This window comes from Microcaecilia unicolor, chromosome 9 (assembly GCF_901765095.1).
Source record: "Microcaecilia unicolor chromosome 9, aMicUni1.1, whole genome shotgun sequence".
NCBI classification, from domain to species: Eukaryota; Metazoa; Chordata; class Amphibia; order Gymnophiona; family Siphonopidae; genus Microcaecilia; species Microcaecilia unicolor.
The window spans coordinates 20721727-20743847 of record NC_044039.1 but is presented as its reverse complement, the minus strand read 5'-3'; the positions used below and the strand labels follow the sequence as shown (position 1 = coordinate 20743847).

At 41.2% G+C, this 22121-nt stretch overlaps 1 protein-coding gene across 2 annotated transcripts; it reads left to right on the top strand.

Moving 5' to 3' along the window:
• The first annotated feature begins 344 nt into the window (after positions 1–344).
• On the top strand, positions 345–21519 carry LUM (lumican). 2 transcript variants are annotated; one of them, XM_030215220.1, is made up of 4 exons: positions 345–477; positions 962–1059; positions 13010–13926; positions 21239–21519. In XM_030215220.1, exons 3-4 carry the CDS (start codon positions 13029–13031, stop codon positions 21391–21393), a joined length of 1053 nt encoding a protein of 350 aa, XP_030071080.1. In that variant the 5' UTR covers positions 345–477; positions 962–1059; positions 13010–13028; the 3' UTR covers positions 21394–21519. The 2 variants fall into 2 exon arrangements, with proteins under 2 accessions (XP_030071080.1, XP_030071081.1); XM_030215221.1 differs by lacking the exon at positions 345–477 and having other exon boundaries at positions 767–1059.
• Positions 21520–22121: the final 602 nt, after the last annotated feature.

The window sequence follows — 22121 nt, the reverse complement described above, 5'->3', positions numbered from 1 at the left end:
TAATTTGCTTTAATGATATTGCTAGATTTCAAGTATGCTCCTCCGTACTAATTGATGTCACATTACTGTGTATTTTGAATGTCAGCAGCAGCACATGACACATTTCCCTTGAAGAGTTGACAGGCCATAATTAAACATTAAGGTGCTATGAATTAATTGATTCAGATGCCACCACATTATCTTTCCTTGCTGCTATCTTCAGCTTCAGAGCGCTTTATCATCAAACCTTTTAAGTTACATTCTTGAATGCTCTCCACCAAACAAGAAACAGATACCTCACAGCTGATTGCTTCCAGACTCATACAGGGTATAATAGTGTTGTTTAGAACCAAAGGGAGAGAAAGAACTAAAGCACATTTTCCTTGGCAAGTATCCTCGGGGAAAAAAAATCTGTAATCAAATCCAGACTAACATCAACTAAGAAGAGAAAGACATCTAGCAAACTACACAAGAAAAAAATCGTTCCTTCTGCAAAGGGTAAGAGAAAAGATTCAATGCACCGAATGCAAATGTAGAATTTATGGATTTGACCTGTTATTCAGATGGGGTGGTTTGCTCAAATATGTACAATTTTGTTAATTTGGTATACCATTTTGTTTTTTAAACCTAGTGAATTGACATGTATTCAGTTTTGTGTATCAGTTGCTGCCCATGCACAAACTGAAGTCTTTCTAGGCTCATGTTATTTTCAACTGCAACATTGTATTTTCCCTGCATTGAACATATAATTATGGTATCTAAAGGACTGTTGTTCCTTGTTACATAGTCACAGCAGATAGGCTGTGCTTATGCATTTGTCCACCTGCATTTGGTTAGGGAGAACTGCTTTCACATGGTTCAGAATGATGACATAGCACTTTCAGACAGCAGTGGGACCAAGATTTCTTTCTTTCTTTCTTTCTTTTTTTTTAATTTTATTTTTTTTTACGTTATCTATCTCACGGAATCTGGCAATCGACAGCCCTCCTGACACTGGTTACAGCACACCACAGAGCAGTTGGTTTACTCCCTTATTGCTTCTGTACCGGGATTTAAGGGAAGGAGCTTCCAGGCAGTGAGGTGAGTAATATCGCTGCCCATATTTTAATAATAATGGTGGCTTAGAAGGAAACACGGTCTAGTCGTAATCTGAACATGGAAAATAGTTCTGTGAAATTTTGCTGCTTCTTAAATGAGAGCTGACCTGGCCTCCTTCTTCATTTCATTTTTTAAAAAACAAATATTTGGATTAAATACAACAAAACTATATTGATAGGTTTGATATACAATGATTTCATTATTATTGCTATTTATTTATTTATTTTTATTTTTATCCTGTTGAGAAAAGGAAACATAGGGAAAATGAATTCCTGAAAATAACGTATATTACTTTCAGACAGCTACTGAAATTCAACAGTGTGCATAATTTCACATTTAAACAGCCCTTTTCATGCTTTAAGTTTAATGCCAGACTGTTTTGTGATATGGCATAGAAAATGAACTTCAAGTTTGCCAAGAGCTGAAAAAGAAACTCCAGGAATCACTGAAAGAAAACTGCATATTTATTACAAATGCAACATGTGGTTTTAACTGTTTTTATTAAGTTTTAAGTGCATGATATAATTTCAATTTTTTTTTCTTGAGATACAATAGCAAAATACTTTCTATATAAAATGGTAGCACAGAAAAGTTTAATTAAGCACTGTCTGGTTTTACTGCCCTCACTGTTTTTTTTTAAATTATTTTTATTATTTGACATGATTTCTTAACTTTAACCAATAAACTCACAGACTAGCAAGAGGAACAATATACTAACCAATGAGATATTTACTCATCTTTTTAGGCATTACAGTACCATAATTTGTGCTCCACCATTTTTCCAGGTCCACATATGACTAAGAAAATGATATTAATAATATTAGACATGACAGCACAAGCTTATTAGCTATACAATATTAGAACATTATTTTACAGGCTGAAATTTTCTCTTGCTTTATCAGGAAATCTATTTCTATACATTAATAGGTGCATAATTCAAAATGAAAAATAAATTAACCTGAAAAGTACATGTAATATATAGCATATGATATCACGTTAAGAACTGAAAGGGATCATTAATTAATGAGGAAAACAATAATTTCAGGACATCGTTGAAAAGGAAGTTGGGTCTGAGCTACGTACTTCTGTAAGATATAACAACTGTGCTATGCCATTGTTAATTTCTTGTTTGCTTATATATTTACATTCACTGACATGCCATAAGCAGGGCAAACAGAAAATAAACAATCACCCTTTATTACTTTGTTGTAACAACCACTAAGCAAGCAGAAGAGGTCATGCAGGTCACAAGCTGAATAATATAACACTTTGATTATGGTCAGATTACCCAAACCAGTACAGAAGCTTTGGCTATTTGGAAGGCATAGAGAAGGTCTAAATAGGGAAGATGATGTCTATCTACTGAAATCAGGCAACTGATATTAAAATTGAAATGTATGATGTGATTAGACAATGTACACATCGAAAGAGAGATTTCTTCAGCTAGAATAAGCTAGCTCTTTGAAGCCTTCTAGCAATCCTCAGAACTGAGTGTGGACTGCAAAACATACTTTTTTTTTTTTCAATGAAATCAAACTGTAATTGTTGATAAAACATCAAATGTTGCAAATTCCTTCCGTATATAAGAATGACGCCCTGACTTCAGGAGCTAAAATGATGGTCTGGGGGAGTATACCTGGCAAGGAACATATTGCATACTATTTCTAGACAGTTGTTAGGTGAACAGGCGTAATGGATCCCTCAACCTAATTAAGAACTTCAAATTAAAGTTAAATGTGCATTAATTAAACCAAAGAAAATGACTAAAAAGCCATATTACAATACAATATAATATAATATCTGCTTGTTATACTACTATCATGTCTTATCATTATCATGTTGCCAAAAATTTTCTGTAACACTAAATGGCTATTTTCTATTACATTTCCACTACCCATGGTGTATTGTAAGCCACATTGAGCCTGCAAATAGGTGGGAAATGTGGGATACAAATGCAATAAATAAATAAATAAATAAGATCACATGTAATAACTTTTTAACCAGATGTTTTCGAAAAAAAAATGTAATTTTTTTAAAAGTGGCATTACAGTTAGGTAGCCTTTCCTATCTCAACATTAATGAAACTGGAACACAGATCTACTATCAGTGAATTTTGTATACAACGTCACATGAACAGTGCTGAGAAAAAGTGTGTCAGCCCCCCCCTAGGATGCTGCGTATATCAGCGCAATTAGTACTCAAAACATGACTAGATCCTAAGAGAAAGATAAACAACTCAGACAAAAATGAATTGTTTATTTATTCGACAAAAAGATTCAACAAGTATGGTTGTATGATAATACATGTGAAGCCTGCATTCAGTAACTGGTGACACCTCCTTGAGAAGCAATAAATTCCACTAAGCATGTCCTCTAAATGCCGATCACTCTCTCCTCACCCTCGATGAATTTTGGCCCATTCTTAAATATAGAACTTTTTCAGCTTTGTGATTTTTGAGGGCTTCTTTGCATGAACAGCTCACTTTGGGTCTTGCCACAACATTTCAACCGGTTTTAAGTTGGAAATTTGTCTTGACCAAACCTAAACATGAAATTTCTTCTTCAGTCATTTTGAAGTATGTTTACTTGAGTGTTTAGGGTTACTGTCTTTCTAGATGATTCACTTTTGGCTCAGCTTCAGTTCAAGGACAGTTTCCTCTAGAACATTTTGATAGAAGGCAGAATTCTTGGTTCCATCAATGATGACAATCTACCCAGGTCCTGATGCAGCAAAGCAGTCACACACCACGATGTCTCCACTACCATGCTTGAGAGATGGACTAAGGAAGGATGGGTTAGGTTTTTGTCAACAAAAAGTTCCATTTTTAACTCATCAGTCCAAAGAACATTATTCCAGATGTCTTCTAGGTCAACCCGATGAGATGCCCTTTGGCAAACCTGATGGGGGCAGAGGTGTTCCTTTTAGAGAGCAGTGATTTCTTCCTAGCAAGTCTCTCATGAACAGTACTTTCCTGATGGTTGATGCTTGATCCATCAAATCAGCCACACGATGAGAAGCCTAAAGATATTTAGATTTTAGCTGAGGTTCTTTATGACTTCATGGATGATTTTCTGATTTGCTCCTGGAGTGATCTTGACAGGATGACTGCTCCTTGGTAGAGTCACTGTAGTTTTAAAATGTTTCCTTTTGTAGACTATCTGCCTGTCAGTGAATGGATGGAGCCCCATATGTGTAGAAAAGGTCTTTTAACCCTGGCCAGACAGATGAGCATCAACTATTCTTTTTCATAGGTTCTCTGACATTTCTTTTGACTGAGGCAAGATAAGTTCCTACTAACTTGAACAGTGAAGGCTAAGTCAAATATTTGAACCATTATATAGGGCAGGGTGAGTCATACAGATTTACTCTGAATGATGGGTTACTTGTTACCCAATTATTTAAGCATCTGCTTCAAATTAGCCAATTAATTGTGCAAGGAAACTAGTGGTTCACTTAATATTTCACACACTGATTCTAAATTAGTATTATTTTTCTGGTTTTGAACTAATTATACCCTTCTTATTGCATAAAAAGACTGGCATCAGTTGACTAAGGGTATCATGGCAAAAATTTGTAATTTTCCTTACTACACTTAGGGGACCTTATACCAAACGGCGGTAAAAGAGGCCCTCGGCGGTGTTGGCATGTGGGTAAAAGTGGCGGTAAAAGTGGCTTTTTCACAGGAAGGCAGTAAATGGCCATGTGGTAATTAAAAAATTGCCACATGGCCATTTACTGCTGGAATCCCTACTGCCTCTTATTTAGGAGGTGGTGAGGGCTCTGGCGGTAACCCGGTGTTAATTGGGCAGCATGCGGTGCTGTCTGATTATCGCTAGGAACCCCCCCCCCTAATGCTAGAAAATAAAAGGGTGTTTTCTAGTGCTGGAAATGGCATGTGGGAGACCCAGAACTACTGCCAGGCTCTTGGGCGAACCCAGCGGTAGGGCCAATTCACCATGCGCTGAGCTGGCAGTAGCCCTACCGCCCTTTCATAAAAGGATCCCTTAGGGTGTACAAACTTCTCATCGCTGTAGACTTTGGGGCTTGCCAAACTGATGGGAAGCTCCCCCTTTCTGCTAATATTCCCTAAATCACATACCTTCCTTCCTGAAGACCCTATCAATCAAAGTCCCTCCTGTCCCAATGCTTCCATTCAAATTCTCCCCTGCCTGAAAGACCCTCCAATCCAACACACCTCCTAAAAACACCCAAACCAAGACTCTCCTCCAAAAGACCCCCCTCAGTCATCAAAAGCCCGCTCCTCCACCCTCCTGTAGACCCACCAGGCCTACCTAAGAAAATCTCTAGGGTCTAATGGGGTCAGGCAGGAGCAATCCCCAGTCACTACTCATAAGAACATAAGTATTACCATACTGGGACAGACCAAAGTTCCATCAAGCCCAGTATCCTGTTTCCAACAGTGGTCAATCCAGGCTCGAGTACCTGGCAAGATCCGAAAAGAGAAAAACAGTTTTTTTTGCCACTTATCGTAGAAATAAGCAGTGGATTTTACCAAGTCCATCTTGGTAATAGCTTATGGACTCTTCATTTAGGAAGTGGTCCAAACCTTTTTTTTAAACCTTGCTAAGCAAACTGCTTTCACCACATTCTCTGGCAATGAATTCCAGAGTTTAATTACGCATTGCGTGAAGAAGTATTTTTTTTTCTGATTTGTTTTAGTAGCTTCATTGCATGCCCCTGAGTCCTTGTATTTTTGGAATGAGTAAACAAGCAATTTATATCTACCTATTCCATTCCACTCAGTATTTTATCATACCTCCCCTCAGCCATCTCTTCTCCAAGCTGAAGAACTCTATCCTCTTTAGCCTTTCCTCATAGGGTAGGTCATCTCAGCCCCGTTTCATTTTCGCTGCCCTTCTCTGTATCTTTTCTAATTCCACTATATCTTTTTTGAGATGGTTTCACCAAAATGGCACACAATATTTCAGGAGTGCTCACACCAAGGAGCTATAAAAGGTACAAGGTTCAAAATGTACCAATTACCTCTCCTCTAACCGTAGTACCTCTAGGAGACGTAGTATCTCTAGGAATCAAGCAGTCATATATAAGGACATTACTTCTAGGGTTCATCAGTGCCATTTTAAACCTATAGTGGCAGGGTCAGGGGAAACTGGGGGGTAACTCCTGCCGCAACCTCACTAGATTCCAGAGATTTTGCCGTGTAGGCCTAGGGGTGGGGGTAGCTAAGGGAGGATGGGGGATTGGAGAGTGGGTGGAATCTTCAAAAGGGTATCTTGCATGGGGGTGGGGTTGGGACAAGGAAGAAGTTGTATGGACAGCATTGGGGCAGGGGGTCATTAATTATGAGGGTCTTCGAGAAGGGGGACCTTATATGGAGAACTGCCACTAGTACTACTGCTACTACTACTTATCATTTCTATAGCACTACTAGACATACACAGCGCTATACACTGGACATGAAGAGACAGTCCCTGCTCGACAGAGCTTGCAATCTAATTAGGACAGACAAACAGGACAAATAAGGGATAAGACAATTACTAAGGTGGAAATGATAAAACATAGCTACTAAAACTCAATAAATCTAGACTGCCCCAACTTGACGTTTCATCCTTTAGATTGTAAGCTCCTTTGAACAGGGACTATCCTTATTTGTAAAACTGTACAGCGCTGTGCAACCCTAGTAGCGCTTTAGAAATGTTAAGTAGTAGTAGTAGTAATAAAGAAAAAACTCACTGCCTTATCCTGTCATCCCAATATACCACGGACATTCCCGCAACTATCAACACCCCAGACCACAGCCTCCCTGTCTCGGACAGCCTGAAAATTCTCGGCATCACACTAGACCGAAACCTTACACTAGAAAGCCAAGTAAAATCCACAACAAAGAAAATGTTCTACTCAATGTGGAAACTCAACCGCGTGAAACAATACTTCTCGAGGGAAATATTCCACAACCTGATTCAATCGATGGTACTGAGCCACATGGACTACTGCAACGGAATCTACGCAGGATACAAACAGCAAATTCTAAAGAAACTTCAAACTGCACAAAACACGGCTGCAAGACTCATCTTTGGAAAAACGCGATTTGAAAGCGCAAAACCCCTTCGCGAAAAACTACACTGGCTCCCAATCAAGGAACGGATTGCCTTCAAAATCTGTACTATAGTCCACAAAATCATATACGGTGAAGCACCGGATTACATGACAGACCTAATCGACCTACCAGCCAGAAACTTATTCGCATCTACACGAACTCACCTAAATCTACACTACCCAAGCTGCAAAGGTCTTAAATCTATGTACACATCCAGTTTTTCTTACATCAGCACACAATTATGGAACGCACTACCAAAAGACCTGAAAACCATATACAACCACCTACACTTCAGAAAGTCACTCAAGACCCACCTGTTTAGAAAGGCATACCCCACAGATCCAACGTAAGGCCAATATTATATCACAAAAATTAGTTTTGCCTTTTGCTTTTTTTGCTGTGTTATACCATAAAATGTTTTTCTGGCTCTTTTACTCCACAACACAGGGCTCAGGTCTCCACAAATCAAAAAGCTGTAACTCTAATAGGACCATAATGGAAAATAAACAGAGCAGATCGTTGACAAACAAAACGTAATTTATTAATAGAGACCAATTGAAATATATACACACACACACATAAACAGCCCGACACAGGCCGTGTTTCGCCCAACAGGGCTGCTTCAGGGGCTACACGACAGTCCTTTACTGTCAAGTGTAATGGATAAATATAGAATGTCCTGCAATTGAATATACAGAAGATCACCTTCAGAGATAAGAGACTGTCGGACTGACTCCAAGTCAGCATTCTATGTTTTGGCATCTCTGATCCAGCTGTTTTTTCAAATCAAGGTGATCTTCTGTATATTCAATTGCAGGACATTCTATATTTATCCATTACACTTGACAGTAAAGGACTGTCGTGTAGCCCCTGAAGCAGCCCTGTTGGGCGAAACACGGCCTGTGTCGGGCTGTTTATGTGTGTGTGTGTATATATTTCAATTGGTCTCTATTAATAAATTACGTTTTGTTTGTCAACGATCTGCTCCGTTTATTTTCCATCTTGGAGTCTGCAGACCGTCTGCCTTTGTGCTTTCTTGGACTCTAATAGGACCATCCAGCCATAAAGAGTACATGGTCATGGATCTGATGAAGAATCATTGATTCCTTTTTGCCCACTAGATCAGTGAGTTAAGTCATCCTACCACATGAACCTTACCCATTCACAACTCTCCGGCAGTATGTAAGCCACATTGAACCTGCAAAGAGGTGGGAAAATGTGGGGTACAAATGTAACAAATAAATAAATAAATACATGCGACACAACAACGCTAAAGCTCATAATGATAATCAACGAACTCTCCCATCAAACGATTACTCTATGTGGTTCTACCGAATGAACCAAACCCTACTACAATTTCACCTTGTATTTGTATACACCGGAATATGCATCTGCGCTCCGGCACTATGTAAGCCACATTGAACCTACAAAGAGGTGGGAAAATGTGGGGTACAAATGTAACAACTAAATAAATAAATAAATAATAAGTGAGTAAGAGTTAGGAATTAAAAGCAGCAAGAAGTCATTAGGAAGTGGGATCCCATATTAGAGGAAGCATTAAGAGGCAGGTATCTACTGGAGGGATTTCTAGGGAAATTGTGGGAGGAGGCAGCTCCTGATTTCACACCGGTCCCTTTAAGAGGCTGTAGATTAACCCAAGGCTCATGGCCAGGACAAATAACACCAGCATTTTGCTGGCAGTATCTTCCCAGGACTTAATGCAGAGTGCAGTGCTCACGGCGACCTGTTATATTCAATTTACATAGTAATAAGGTGTTTTGCATGCATTTGTGTGATTTGCATCTCATTATTGCATATCCCATGGTACCTTAAACTAATGTACATTATGATAATATACAGAAACTAAATTTAAGGTTTGGAAATGTGCAGCACCATTTTAGATAGATTGTGGAAGTGGGAATATCAACATGTTGGCGAAAACGTGCTAAACATGGGACATATTTTACAGGACCAGGACTCTACATATATGTACCACGTAAAATCTCCGCTTCTCTGTCAAAGACATATTATAAGTGGAATAAACATAAAAGACACTGACATAGATGTGTCAGAGTACAGCAACGGTACTCTTCCAAATCCTGATGGAGGGGCAAACATGTAGAAAGCAAGTCCCAAATTGGCAAACAAATGTGTGCCCAGCCCAAACATATGCAGAATTCATCAGATGTGAAGCCCCCTTGCCACGGAAGTTGGCCGTGTACACCTGCAGGGAAAAACATGTACCTGAGATCTGGCAGTAATACCTGTGCAGAACTAGCCATACAGTGGCCATTCACATGTAGTGCTAAGCCTTACAGCGGTCATTCACATGTAGTGCTAAGCCTTACAGTAGCCATTCACATGTAGTGCTAAGCCTTACAGCGGTCATTCACATAGTGCCAAGCCTTACAGTGGCCATTCACATGTAGTGCTAAGCCTTACAGCGGTCATTCACATGTAGTGCTAAGCCTTACAGTAGCCATTCACATGTAGTGCTAAGCCTTACAGCGGTCATTCACATAGTGCCAAGCCTTACAGTGGCCATTCACATGTAGTGCTAAGCCTTACAGCGGTCATTCACATGTAGTGCCAAGCCTTACAGTAGCCATTCATATGTAGTGCTAAGCCTTACAGTGGTCATTCACATAGTGCCAAGCCTTACAGTGGCCATTCACATGTAGTGCTAAGCCTTACAGCGGTCATTCACATGTAGTGCTAAGCCTTACAGTAGCCATTCATATGTAGTGCTAAGCCTTACAGCAGTCATTCACATAGTGCCAAGCCTTACAGTGGTCATTCACATGTAGTGCTAAGCCTTACAGCGGTCATTCACATGTCGTGCCAAGCCTTACAGTGACCATGTACATGCAGTATATACAAAACATGATTGTGCTGAGGGAGGCTGCCTGCTTTTTTTTTTTAAGCTAAGTGCACTGTTTGAAATGTATTCCTTTGTATAAAAAATTAATAAAAATATAAAAAGTAAAAATATGAAATAAAATAAGGCCTGATGAAGATTTGAAGTAATTTTGGGGCTGTTTGAAATGTAGGCTACCATAGTGCTATCTGATGGTCCAGAACCTATCAGCTAATGGGATTAAATCCAGCTGGGTATAAAAGTTTTGTCTTTAGGGTCAGTTTTATTTATTTCAGAGTCAGTTCAGAGGTTGGCTGATAAACTAGGTTCTTCATTACCCTTCTTGGCCAAAGTGATCAAGCAGCCTGTATTTTACAGCTTGACTTCTTTTTTTTTTTTTTTTTGAGTCTTCTAGGATAGTAGATCCATTTCAATATGGTTTCAGGGGAGCACATTGCACTAAATCATTATTGTTGCTGTCAGCTGAAGTTATGAGGAAACGTTTAGATCAACAGAAGAGTTTTGTTGTGGTGCTTTGGGACATTTCAGTGGTTTTCAACACAGTGAATCATCTTATTTTGATGGACCTTCTGCAAAGTTTTGGGTTTTTTTGGGAGTAGTATTGAAATGGTTTGGGTCATTTCTAAGTAGGAGAAGTAAAGAAGTACAAATGGCGGAGATTTGTTACACCCCAAGAAAGTTGGTGTCATGTGTGCCACAAGGGTCATTTCCCGCAACACTCCATAATATCTTTTTTGTGTCACTTTGTTGGAAATAAAGAAGTTGGGAGTACACTATAGAGTCTCTGTGGATGATGTTCAGTTTTTCTTCCCTTTTGAGGGATCGTTCAACATTGCTAGAGTGTTTAATATAGTAATTTGCTGCTATTGCATCATGGTTCTATGAAAATAAACTTGTTTTAAACATTGCTAAGACAGAGGTAACGGTTGTGTCATCATCTTCCATGTTGGATCTTCCTAGCAAAATCGAGTTATGTGGCCGTAGGCTTCCATTGCCCCACAGGTGATATTCAGCAGGCAGTCATCAGTGCTTTTAATAGCGCTGACCACCTCTGACGAATTTGATCCAGATATTTAATGCTGGATCTTTTACAGATGCTGGCCTTGAATATCCATGTACTAGCTAGCCACTGGATGTTATCTGAATATTGGCCAGATCAGCACATAGATAATAACCCAGATAACGTTAGGATAGCAAAGACAAAAATGTCATGGCTTCAGCTGGGATACATCTAGGGGCCCTTTAACTAAGCCACGTAAGTGTCTATGTGCGCCCAATGTGTGCCAAAATAGAGTTACCGGCCAACTACCACAGGGATCTTGCGGTAATTTCATTTTTGGTGCTTGTCTGATACGCGCGTCTGTTTCTTTTCGGACATGCGGAACGGACACACGCCAATTGGCATTTGACACTAGTAGGTCATTACCGCCTGGATTCTTTACCGCTAGGTCAATGGCTGGCGGTAAGGTCTCAAACCCAAAATGGACACGTGGCAATTTTGATTTTGATGCGCATCCATTTTCGGCAAAAAAAAGGCTTTTTTAACGGGCGCTGAAAAATGGATTGGCGCGTGCCCAAAACCCGTGCCTACACTACCACAAACCACTTTTCAGAGCGCCTTTGTAAAAGGACCCCTCAGTTAGCAGACTGAAAATCACTGCTAACCTGGTAAATCCCATCTCTGCCCAGACTCTGCCCTTGAATCACCCTGGTAGTAACTGGATAGACAGAGGGGTAGTCATCAAGATGTGGCAAAAGTAGGACTTTTACTACACCTTAATTTTACCAAGGGAGTCACCAACCAGCAACAGTTCAGTACTGCAGGCCACTAACTCTCATGTTAAATGAATAATGTTCTTTGTGGGCCACCTTGCAAACAGCAATATTCTACCATCCCTGGTACAGTGGACCACAAAGCTGCAGACCAGTGCTCCTGAGCACTGCTTAAAGAGGCTGGCCACAGTGAAAATAAAGTACATCTGAGCCCCAACCCATCACAAAATCCCCTTCTGATGCCCCCCCCATATGTCACACACCCTCACAACTGCTCCCATTCAAGGTCTCACCCAATGCAAGAACCTCACCCAATTCAAGGCTGCTTATTTTAAACACCCCCAAGCAGAAGACCAAGTCCCCCCACCCAGAAGCTCTCTCCAGTGTCATTCTCCACACCCAGAAATACCCCACAATGTGCTGTGCTCCCATCCATAAGCTCCCCCTCTACCTTCAATATATCCTGATCCCTAGTGGGACCTGGGCAAGAGCAATCACCAGTCAATAGTGCCCTCACCAACACCAGGTTAAAAATGAAGTGAGCAACTCCTAGCGGTGGTCTTGAGGTACTATTACTAGGGATCAGGTGCTAGTACTTTACGAAGACACATTGTTGTCTATATGTCCTTATAAAATAGGCTAAGAATAGGCACCTTTCTACCCAATTAAACTAGATGCCTGTTATAAGATTATTTTCTGAAAGAGCTGTTAGCATGTACAGTCCGATTACATATTAACAGCATTTTTACCAAGTGAGAATTAGTTCGTAAAGGTTGTCATGCAAATAATATGCAAATGAAATAATGAGATTTAAAACTAAGTTAAAAGGGTCAAAGTCTATTAATGCATAAAAATGAATGGTCCTTAAAATATGCAAAAGTGAAATACGACCTGTTAACTCAAAACTCTTAACTGTATCTTGGAGAGTGTAGCTAAGTTTTTGCAACATCGTGTATGTTAACATGCTAATTTTAATGCAAATAAATGATTGCAAAGCTCTATCGCATGCAATTAACATGATTTCTCAATTTGCATTAACAGCTGATGTTAAAGCTCTTTATTATACTGGTCTCAAAGTTTCACCTTTAGAAAAAGGTCCGTTCTGAAAAGTCATTTTATTGCCTTTGAAATATAGATTGAGCCTTTGTTATCAAAATATTCTTTTCATCTCTAAGAAAATGCTTATATGTTTTTGTTTTTAGGTCAACACATATTACAGCCATGCATCTGTACTACCTTCCTTTCTTCCTGGTATTGATTAGTGGCATCTTATGTACGTATGACTATTATGCTCAAGTATATCCTCCAGAAGATGATTACAGCTACGCACACGCGTTTTTCAGTGCATCAACTGCAAACTGTGCGCCAGAGTGCAACTGTCCTTCAAATTATCCTACAGCAATGTACTGCAATGAACTCAAACTGAAGAGTATACCATTTATACCTGCTGGAATCAAGTATTTGTATCTTCAAAACAATCAGATTGAGAGCATCGAGGATAACACATTTGATAACGTCACTGACCTCCAGTGGCTAATTCTAGACCGTAACCGCTTATCCAATGCCAAAATAGGCAAAAATGCATTCTCTAAACTTAAACAATTGATCAAACTGCATATCAGCTTCAATAACCTGACAGAAGCCGTTGGACCACTTCCCAAAACTTTGACTGATCTGCAGCTGACTCACAATCAAATTACAAAAATCTCGCCTAGCCTCTTGGACGGTCTAGTGAACCTGACTGTAGTTGATCTACAGTACAACGCATTGAAAGATGATTCTGTTTCTGGCGTTTTTAAAGGCCTAAAGTCACTCGAACACCTTGATCTAAGCTTCAACGAACTTACCAAAGTACCTGTCGGACTTCCTGCTTCCTTACAGATTTTATATCTTGACAACAACAAGATCAGCAGCATTCCTAATGACTATTTTCAAGGTTTTCAAGGTCTAAAATATTTCCGTTTATCTCACAATAAACTGGCAGATGCTGGTGTGCCGGGTAACCTTTTTAACATCTCTAGTCTTCTTGAGCTGGATCTTTCCTTTAACGAACTAAACAGTATTCCAACTGTCAATGAAGGCCTAGAAAATCTGTACTTGCAGGTCAACAAAATCAAAAGTAAGTTATATTTATATGTTAATTTATATGAGAATGCAATCGTGATATATTGCATAGTTATAACTACTTGAAATTACTGTATACAATAAAGCATGATAGCATGGTATGATACTGTCATAAATCTAGTTAACTTCATGTACTCTGCGTGTGCTAACATCTTAAACAATTATCTTATTCTAAAGTGTATTATAATTATATTCATCATATTATACTGTAGATAATGTTGAATACAATACAACCTACACCTAAGCTTCAGGATTAAATAATCATACTACATTCAATGGTAAAAGGTACAAAAAAGATCAATAATTAGTAATTAAGGGGCCCTTTTACTAAGCTGTGTAGACATGTATGCGCGTCCTACGTGCATCAATTTGGAGTTACCGCCCGGCTACCATGTGACCTGGGTGGTAATTTTGTTTTCTACGCATGTCCGCTACGCACGCCAGAAAATAGTTTTTATTTTCCTGCGCACGGCAGAAAGTAGGCGTCATTCTATGTGTGTAGACGATTACCACATGAGACCTTACCGCTAGGTCAATGGGTGGTGGTAAGGTCTTAGACCCGAAATGGACGCATGCCAATTTTTATTTTGCTGCACCTCCATTTTCGGCAAAAATTTTAAAAGGGCCTTTTTTACAGGCGCACTGAAAAATGGATCTGTGTGCGCCCAAAACATGCGCTTACACTAGCGCAGCCCATTTTTCAGCGCACCTTAGTAAAAGGACCCCTAAAACACCATCATAGTCATGAGGACCTGAAAAATATTCTTGATGTCCAGACAGCTAGGATTCTTTCAAATCTTATTCGAATGGTTCATTGAGAAACTGCCAATTATTTTCTGTCAACAGTCATACTTGTTGATATAAGACGTATTTCTGAGGCAGCTTTTTGTTTTAGCCAGGCAGCACATATATTCAGCATTATAAATTAACCAGCAAACTCCAGTCACACTAATATCTAGGTCAAGATCTAACCGACACATTTTCCCCAGCTAAATTTAAGTATATCTTCAACTACAGATCTAGCTGTTAGGTTCAGCTGAAGATGTGACTAAAAATAACCAGGCAAAATTGCCCTCTATTTTCACCACTCTGCAACTTATGGAAAGTTGACCTTCCAGCTTATTTTCGAAGGAGATCGCCGGCCACCTTCTGACACAAATCGGGAGATGGCCGACGATCTCCTGAACCCAGCCAAATCAGTATAATCAAAAGCCGATTTTGGCCGGCGCCAACTGCTTTCCATCGTGGAGCCAGCCAAACTTCAAGGGGGCGTGTCGGTAGGGTAGCGAAGGCGGGACAGGGTGGGACGGGGGCGTGGTCACGAGATGGCCAGCTTCGCCCGATAATGGAAAAAAGAAAGCCGGCCCTGACGAGCATTTCGCTGGCTTCACTTGGTCCCTTTTTTTCAGGACCAAGCTTCAAAAAGGTACCCCAACTGACCAAATGACCACCGGAGGGAATTGGGGATGACCTCCCCTTACTCCCTCAGTGGTTACCAACCCCCTGCCACCCCCCCAAAAATATATATTTTTGCCAGCCTCTATGCCAGCCTCAAATATCATACTCAGCTCCCTTACAGCAGTATGCAGGTCCCTGGAGCAGTATTTAGTGGGTGCAGTGCACTTCAGGCAAGTGGACCCAGGCCCATCCTCCCCACCTCTTACACTTGTGGTGGTAAATGTTAAGCCCTCCAACCCCCCTCCCCCAAAACCCACTGTACCCACATGTAGGTGCCCCCCTTCATTCCTAAGGGCTATGGTAATGGTGTACAGTTGTGGGGAGTGGGTTTTGGGGAGGATTTGGGGGGGCTCAATACTCAAGGTAAGGGAGCTATGCACCTGGGAGCTATTTTTGAAGTCCACTGTAGTGCCCCCTAGGGTGCCGGGTTGGTGTCCTGGCATGTGAGGGGGACCAGTGCACTACAAATGTTGGCTGCTCCCACAACCAAATGCCTTGGATTTGGCCGGGTTTGAGATCGCCAGCATTAGTTTCCAATATCAGTGAAAACAGATGCCGTCCATCTCAAACCCGGCCATCTCTGACATTTGGCCGGCCCCAACCGTATTATCGAAACAAAAGATGGCCAGCCATCTTTCTCGATAATACGGTTCGGGACTTCTCTTTGCGGCATCAGCCATATAGATGGCCGCCTATATAGATGGCCAGCGCCGTTCGATTATGCCCCTCCTTATAACATATATTTATGAAGAGGCATAAATACTAAAAATTAAAATGTATCACTCATAGTTTCAAGGTCACATTAAAGAGTTTTGCAGTTGTGACTATAGAAGCCACTAAAGATTCCCAACATTATGTAAGTTTTCTACAAGTTACATAAATCACACTGGGAACATCCACAAATTTGGGTTTCTTTTAATGTATTAGTCTCATTATTCCAGTTCTAAATGCATTAAAAGCTTTCATCAGGAGAACACAGGTGAGTCTTCTCACCTTATTCTGCTCAATGACAACCCCGCAAACTTGGCGGGTCTGCTGGCGGCTTGAACGTTGAGGCTCTTACCAGCATCAATTCTATGACATTAAGCAGAATAAGGTTAGAAGACTCAGCAATGAAGGCTTTTACGCCAAAGCACGGCGTGTGTTGAGGACACCTTGTTTACCTTGGAAGAATAAACTTTTTTTTTTTTTTGCTTTATCCATCCTGGTAGTTAGTCTTCTTCTACTTTTATGTTCTCCTGTTGGTTTTTCCTGCGGAAATCCTTGGTTTTCCTGTTTCTTGGAACTTCAGAAATGAACAGAGCAAGTGAGCTCTGTGGTTCTTATTTATTATCATCTTCAGTGTTTCTATATTTCTGCCTTGTTTACGGAGGGTAATGTTTGCTAACTTCTCTTTCTCAGAGTCGTACGGTCAAACTGAAGAGAGCAGTAGAAATGTTTCTTATAGAGTATATTTCACTAAATTATAGTATCATTTAGTCTTAAAATAAGAAAATATTTATTAAAGTTATCTTTTTCTTACTGTGGGGATTACATCACAGGACAACGTTCTACTTTTTGCACACATGGTCTGAACCATGCTATGATGGTGCACTGATGTTCTGGAAGGAATTAAAGTACTGTTAAGAAAAGCACACAATTATCTTGTTATACCGGATTCTTCTCTCTCTTATCATATAAATTACTACAACTACTTAACATTTCTAAAGCGCTACTAGGGATACGCAGCGCTGTACAATTTAACAAAGAAGGACATTCCCTGCTCAAAGGAGCTTACAATCTAATGGACTAAATGTGAAGTTGGGGCAGTCTAGGTTTCCTGAATAGAGGTATAATGGTTATTTGCCGAAGGCGACATTGAAGAGGTGGGCTTTGAGTAAGGATTTGAAGATGGGCAGGGAGGGGGGCTTGGCGTATGGGCTCAGGGAGTTTATTCCACGCAAAGGGTGAGGCGAGGCAGAAAGGGCGGAGCCTGGAGTTGGCGGTGGTGGAGAAGGGTACAGAGAGGAGGGATTTGGCCTGTGAATCCATTTTACTAAGCTGCTAGTGTGGGTTTTCCTGCATGGTAGCAGTTAGGGTGGACCCATGCTAAGCTACTGCACATTAAATCCAACCAGCATGGTAAAAAGCCCATGGTAGCTTTTTAATGATGGTACAGTTCAAGGTCAGTCAGTCAGCATTGTCGGGATATCCTCAACAACTCTGGAAGCTGGCATGAGCTCTCTTGAAACTAACCACTGAATATCTAGACTAAAGTCAACTAGATGGGAATATCCGGTTAATTTTGACACTCACCCTGGCACTGAATACTGGGCTCGTTCATTCTTGTCAGAGAATTCACTAGCTAAATTATTGTTAAAATTCAATATTTTGGGAAAAATATACAAAACGTACAAGTTAATCATTGAAAAAGAAATAAGAAACGTTCATTATTTCACAACTACCCCCTGCACCTCTTCATTCCAATAATCTACCCACCATAAAGAACTGTACAGGACAAAATTTAAACAAAAAAGACACAATTTATGATGAAGCAACATGGCCATAGCATTTGTTCTTTCATGTAAACCAAATCAAGATAACACTAAACCCAGCTATTATGGATTGAGGATACATAGAACTTATACCCAACAAAAGAGTATCATCCATGTGGTTACTACTAATTTCTTTCCTTGCAGATCTTCCATGAGGAGACCAGACTTTTGCTTCATTGGAGTATTGGTTCAATAGGGATTGGTTTTAATGAATACTTTTATTTCCTGTAATTTAATGATATTGTCATCCTTATAATTATTTTTTTTGTTTATGTTTGTTTATATTTTATGCATATGTTTGACATCTACTGACCTTTGCTCATCACCTTAAGCAGTCTGACTGAAAGGTTGACTAATGAATTTTAAATTAATCAAATTTTAACTAACTATCATGATAAGTATGAAGACAGGGACTTTTTTTTTTGGGGGGGGGGGTGAGCATTTTGTTGCTGTATTTTTTATTTTAGTTAACAAAAAATGAGATACAAATATGCTGCAATCCAAATAAGTCACAAACATAGGGCCCCTTTTACTAAGCGGCGGTAAGCCCAATGTGGGCTTGCCGCTCGCTAAACAGTAAGTACTGCCAGGCTACCGCAGCAGCCCAGTGGTACTTCCCACCCCTAGAGCACCGGAGTGTACCCAGCGGTAATCGGGCAGTGCCGTGCGCTGCCCGGTTACCTCCGGGTTAGTGCGGGAGCCCTTACCACCACCTCATTGGGTGGTGGTAAGGACTTCCCCATGAAATGGCCTTGCGGCAAGTGCTTTACTTGCCGCATGGCCATTTCCTGCAGGAAAGAGAGACTTACTCTCTGTAGTAAAAGGGGGCCTCGGCGTACATAAAAAAACATGTGCCAATGCCAGCGCAGGCCCCCTTTTGCCGCAGCTTGGTAAAAGGGGCCCTAACACAGTGGCATAGCCACAGGTGGGCCTGGGTGGGCCGGGGCCCACCCAATAGTACCACCTTTTTAGTGGTAGCTGGTGGGGATCCCAAGCTCAGCCAGCTGAAGACATCCCCCTAATGGTAACAAAAACACTACTCTCCACAATACCAGCACCTGCGCATGCTCAGTTTTTAGCGCATGCGCACTGCAGACTGCCATGGTGGAAAGAAGCATTTCCCCGCAAGTTGAGATATTTTTGGTGGTGGTGGTTGGAGGGGGGGGGGGGGGGGGGGAAGAGCACTTGGTGTCCACCCACTTCTTGCCTAGGCCCACCCAAAATCTGTAGTCTGCCCTATGTTTTGGGGTTTTTTTGTTCAGAACTTTATTATTTTCAGTTAATACACAAATCAACTCAGAGACTTCTACACAATATTGCCAGATGGTATAACCCCACCCCACACCCACCACTCTCTATAACCACATAAAAAGTCCATCCAAGCTAGTCCATTAGCCCCATAGGACGCCAAAGAAGAGCTGAAATGACAGAAAAGGCTTCAAAGCGACCAGCACGTTCTGCCACTATCACCTCATACCTGTATATCAAACATATCGAATTCCTTTTACATGGGTTGGTTTTAGAATTTGGCTTACATATGCATTTCCAGAGGCTGTTTTCAGAAGTTTTTTTCTAGTTCTTCATTTCCAGTTCCATTTATTTAGCTTGACGTACCGATCTTCTAAAAGGAAAGCAGAGTGGTTCTCAGAAGCAGCCAGCCACTAGTACAATATAGCAAGTTATAGTGGAGGAGTGGCCTAGTGGTTAGGGTGGTGGACTTTGGTCCTGAGGAACTGAGTTCAATTCCCGGCACAGGCAGCTCCTTGTGACTCTGGGCAAGTCACTTAACCCTCCATTGCCTGCCACATTGAGCCTGCCGTGAGTGGGAAAGTGTGGGTTACAAATGTAACAAAAAAAAAAAAAATCAATAAACAGTACAACACAAATGGATATGCATCAATTTTTATTTTGACGCACGTCCATTTTCGGCCCCCCCAAAAATACCTTTTCTACAGGCACGCTGAAAAATGGACCTGCGCACGTCCAATAAACGTACCTACGCTACACTAGCCCTAAATTGTCTATGTCCACATGAAAACGTTTGCAGTACAAGACACAACATGCTCAAAACCTGTCGATTCTTTCTCTATAACATCAGCAAAATCCGTCCCTTCATCTCTGAGCACTCTACCAGAACCCTCATCCACGCTCTTATCACCTCTCGCCTAGACTATTGCAACCTGCTTCTTACCGGCCTCCCACTTAGCCATCCCTCTCCTCTTCAATCAGTCCAAAACTCTGCTGCACAACTCATTTTCCGCCAAAATCGCTATGCTCACATTAGCCCTCTCCTTAAGTCACTTCATTGGCTCCCTATCCGTTTCCGCATTCAATTCAAAATTCTCTTGCTGACCTATAAGTGTATTCACTCTGCTGCTCCCCAGTACCTCTCCACTCTTGTCTCTCCCTACACCCCCCCTCGGGCACTCCGTTCTGTTGACAAATCACTCTTGTCTGTCCCCTTCTCCTCTACTGCTAATTCCAGACTCCGTTCCTTCTATCTCGCTGCACCGCACGCCTAGAATAGACTTCCAGAGCATGTACGACTAGCCCCGTCTTTGGCCGTCTTCAAGTCCAAGCTTAAAGCCTCTTTGACGCTGTTTTTGATTCCTAACCACCGCTCACTTGTCTGTACCTTTTATCCCTTCCTTAATTGTTCTGTCTGTTACCTGTCTTATTTAGATTGTGAGCTCTTTGAGCAGGGACTGTCTTTTCATGTATGGTGTACAGCGCTGCGTATGTAGCACTATAGAAATGATAAGTAGTAGTAGTAGTAATATAGAAGCCTGCCCTTGCAGATCAGCAACGTGGCCGCGCAGGCTTCTGTTTCTGTGAGTCTGACGTCCTGCATGTGCAGGATGTCAGACTCACAGAAACAGAAGCCTTTGCGGCTGCGTTGCTGATCTGCAAGGGCAGGCTTCTAGATGGAATGTTGCTATAGGAGGAGTAGCCTAGTGGTTAGTGCAGTGGAACATGGGATGTTGTTACTATTTGAGGTTCTGGAATGTTGCTATTACTTGAGATTCTACATGGAATGTTGCTACTATTGGAGATTCTGTTGCTACTATTGAGATTCTACATGGAATGTTGCTATTCCACTAGCAACATTCCATTTTTAGATTGTGAGCTCTTTGAGCAGGGACTGTCTTTTCGTGTATGGTGTACAGCGCTGCGTATGCCTTGTAGCGCTATAGAAGTGATAAGTAGTATTAGTAGTAGTATTAACAATTGACTGACTGTAGTAACAGCTGCAAATATAACTGTTTTTTCAGTGTGCAACCAATATATTTATTGCTTAAATCTTTTGTGTTACAGAGTTCACAATAACCAGCTTTTGTAAGATTATTGGGCCACTAGAGTACTCCAGGATTAAACATCTGCGTTTGGATGGAAACAACATTACTCAAGCTGAAGTTCCACAGGAAATTCACAACTGCCTCCGCCAAGCGAGTGAGATAGACCTGGTGTGATGGGATTCCCACATTTCTCAACTTCATAAATGAGCAACACTTTATTAAGATGTACTTACTAGTAAAACCATGTTACAAAAAACCTGTGAGGGTCTTTTACTAAGGCGTGCTCATGTTTTTGGCGCATGCTAAAAATTGGGGGTGCGCTAAACGTGAGAGACGCCCATAGGAATGCATTGGCATCTCTAATGTTTAGTGCGCGCCAAAAATGTGAGCACTCCTTAGTGAAAGACCTTCTGTGTCAGTTCATTTACACAGTTTAACTCTTTAGTTGAAGACCTAGTACGACTTTTAGGACCCTAGAAAAATATTTTGCAAGCATAGGGTTCCCCCCCTCCAAACTGCATTGAATTTTCTTTGTTTTCTAGGAGGCAAATTCCATGGTGTAAGGATATGAAGTGTATATCTAGGAGTTATGCAGCTCCTTAAACCTAATAGATTTTATTTGTGCTTGCAAAGACCTATGTGTAATGCTGGGGCGTAGCCAGACTTCAGAGGGAGGGGGGTCCAGAGCCCGAGGTGAAGGAGCACATTTTGGCCCCTCCCCCGGCACCCCTCCCCCATCCTTTTCGGCCCCCCTCCCGCCACCGCCAACCCTTTCCCACCACCGCCAGGAACCTTTGCTGGCGGGGGTCCCCAACCCCCGCCGGCCAAAGACCCCTTCAGCGCCGGTCTCCGAATCCGGCGTGTTCGCTGATCTGGATTCTGTTTCTATGAATCCTGGAGTC